The sequence below is a fragment of the Cyprinus carpio genome, chromosome B16 (assembly GCF_018340385.1).
Source record: "Cyprinus carpio isolate SPL01 chromosome B16, ASM1834038v1, whole genome shotgun sequence".
NCBI lineage: Eukaryota > Metazoa > Chordata > Actinopteri > Cypriniformes > Cyprinidae > Cyprinus > Cyprinus carpio.
Genome location: NC_056612.1, coordinates 28,619,793 through 28,622,212, shown reverse-complemented (window position 1 = coordinate 28,622,212; position 2,420 = coordinate 28,619,793). Strand labels below are relative to the sequence as shown.

Here is a 2,420-nt window from a genome sequence, read left to right as displayed (position 1 = left end):
ATTTTAAATGGTATTGTAAAATGCTGTGTCCTGAGGGTTAATACTCCATGATATCGAATCATGGAAAGGAAAAGTAATGAACTGGCTCACAGACATGACTCTCCGCCCTCTGGTTTCCACCAGCACACATACATACAAACCACACGCACCCACGCCCAAAGGGATGCATAATGAACAGAACATAAACACGATACGATGTTATTCACCCTAAGGCCTTCTTAAGAATTCATGATTCATATTCAGGCTTTTTGAAAACGCCCTGGTCATTTTCAGTTTTTGCTCAGTAAATGCAACACTCCTCCAATCTGACCTTTTTACTCTTATAATGAACATAACTGAGACGTTTAAATCTGGATCTTAATTCGCAACCATGTCTGCATCTGCCATTTGACAACGGCCATTCCTCAATGATCCGATAATCTAATTAAAAAAACTGGTAGCACGGCAAGCTGAAAACGAGAAGGATCATTTTCAGGCCTGAGGTTTGACGATTCTGCATGAGGCCATTTCTATTTTAGAGTTAACACCATTGTACCTTCAGCCTCAAACCCCGCCACTCATCCGCGGGGAACTAACACAAGAAGATCTCCGGAAATGTCAGCCTGACAGAAGCACTTGCACTGACCTTCCTCCACCGCAGCAGAGCCACTGGAGGACGGGAAAAGGCTGTCACCCCACAGCGCGTCCATGTGCACAAAAATGTGTGCGCTATGCATCCACGCAGCTGTAAGCTTTAGATCACGTACACTAGGGGGCCCAGATATGCATGCCATGGCATCTAAATCACTGTGGGTTATGTAAAAAAAAAATGCAACGTAAGTTTGTGGACACACTGTTTTTCTGTGGAGCTCCAGAAGCGAGCCTCAAGGCGCATCCTCCCTTTTGACCTTTCCAAATGTTACTGCCCATTTGGCAAAGGAAGCCGCAGCTAAATAATAAAATTTTTATAATCATGAATTTTTTTATTCCAAATACCGCTTAGGCCTTGGGGCTAACTCTGGACGAGCGGTAGCCCCGTAAGGGTGTACCCCTGAGAGTTTGGAGAGATGTTGTGGGAGGCTGTGAGATTTCATCATTCTACCCCTGAGTTTTGGACATTGCTAACATTTGGAGTATTATAAAGTGGCATGCATTTCCCCAGCTTTTGTAAATGAAATCTATAGCTTTTCATGCCTCTTCCTCTCTCAAAAAACAAAAAAAAAAAAAAACAAAAAGAACAAAAATAAAACAATCACAATGGAATTCTGCGGATTCACAGCCCGTCATCTAAGTGGGTCAACAAGGGACCAAAGCAGTTCTTGGTGTTAATAAACGTCCCTTAGAAAACTGCTAACCCTATGTCCATATTTTCAGGGCTAAATATGTATGGGTCAAATTAGAAAAAATTCAGAAAAATTAACAGAAGGTCATGGCGTACTGGAGTAAAATGTCTTAGGGTTTTAAGTGCAAGAAAGCCCTCCCAACAGGATTTCCAGTTGGTAGGAGTCATCAGGAGACGAAGAGTATGCAAGCTGCCCCCGGGTTCTTGTACAGCTTCATTAATGACCTCCCTACCCTCTCATGATGCGGACTTTCCATCGCCATTTCTGGGCCATCTTCTGCTCTGTAACCAAGCACGGTGACTTTTTGTTTTTTCTGTTTCCGTTCTTCCTGACCTTTCTGATTCGTGTGATTGCTGGTTTATGCATTCTTGATTGTGCAGAGTTTTTTCTTGTATGTGGGTTACTGTGTCTTTGACCACTAAAATAGTTTTATATAGAGTGACCCCTCTGCTCATTTAGGTGTTACAAGGGAATGACATCCTGACAGAGACAGACAGAGGATGAGGATTGGAACAGGGTGATAACAGGCAAACAGCCCAAAGCGATAGCCCCCGCCCAGACACCCCCACCCCACACACCCCGCGACCCCCCCCCCCCCCCCCCTGCATGCGCAGAGCGACCCAGCACACAAAGCCAGAGCCAGCGACAGAATAGGGGGACATCTCGGGAGAAAAGATACTTACGGTTGGCACCAGAGTTTGATGGATGGTCCTGGGTCAGTGGCGCTTGCCAGTGGAGCACAGACGGCCCCCGCCGGAACCCGGATCCGGATCCCGGATAGGGCCACCGGATGCAGGCATGGTATTGTATAGGTTGGTTTTTAACGGAGCTGCTCCGCTGCAATGTGGCTGCTGATCTATTGGTGCTTGGGCCTTTGGGCGGAGCAAGAAGCCATGAAGCAAAGGGAGGGAGGGGGGGGGGGCGGGGGGGGGCGGGGGAGGGGGCGGGGCGGGGGGGGTGGTGGTTGGATCGGGGCATAGAGTTGCAAAGGACAGGAAAAGAAAAAGAAAAAGGCCATACCATAGGTTGTTCATCCATCACATGATATGATGTTCTAAAATTATACTGATGATATTAGTGACTGTAATATGCATCCCT

General features: G+C 46.7%; 1 protein-coding gene across 1 annotated transcript in view; it reads right to left on the bottom strand.

Annotated features, from left to right (window-relative positions):
* The window catches only part of kif13a (kinesin family member 13A), a 23,483-nt gene extending 22,794 nt beyond the window's left edge, over positions 1–689 (bottom strand). The window contains exon 1 of the mRNA XM_042740297.1: positions 626–689. Within this exon, the coding sequence (XP_042596231.1) occupies positions 626–689 (64 nt within the window). The remainder of the gene's footprint in view (positions 1–625) is intronic.
* Positions 690–2,420: the final 1,731 nt, after the last annotated feature.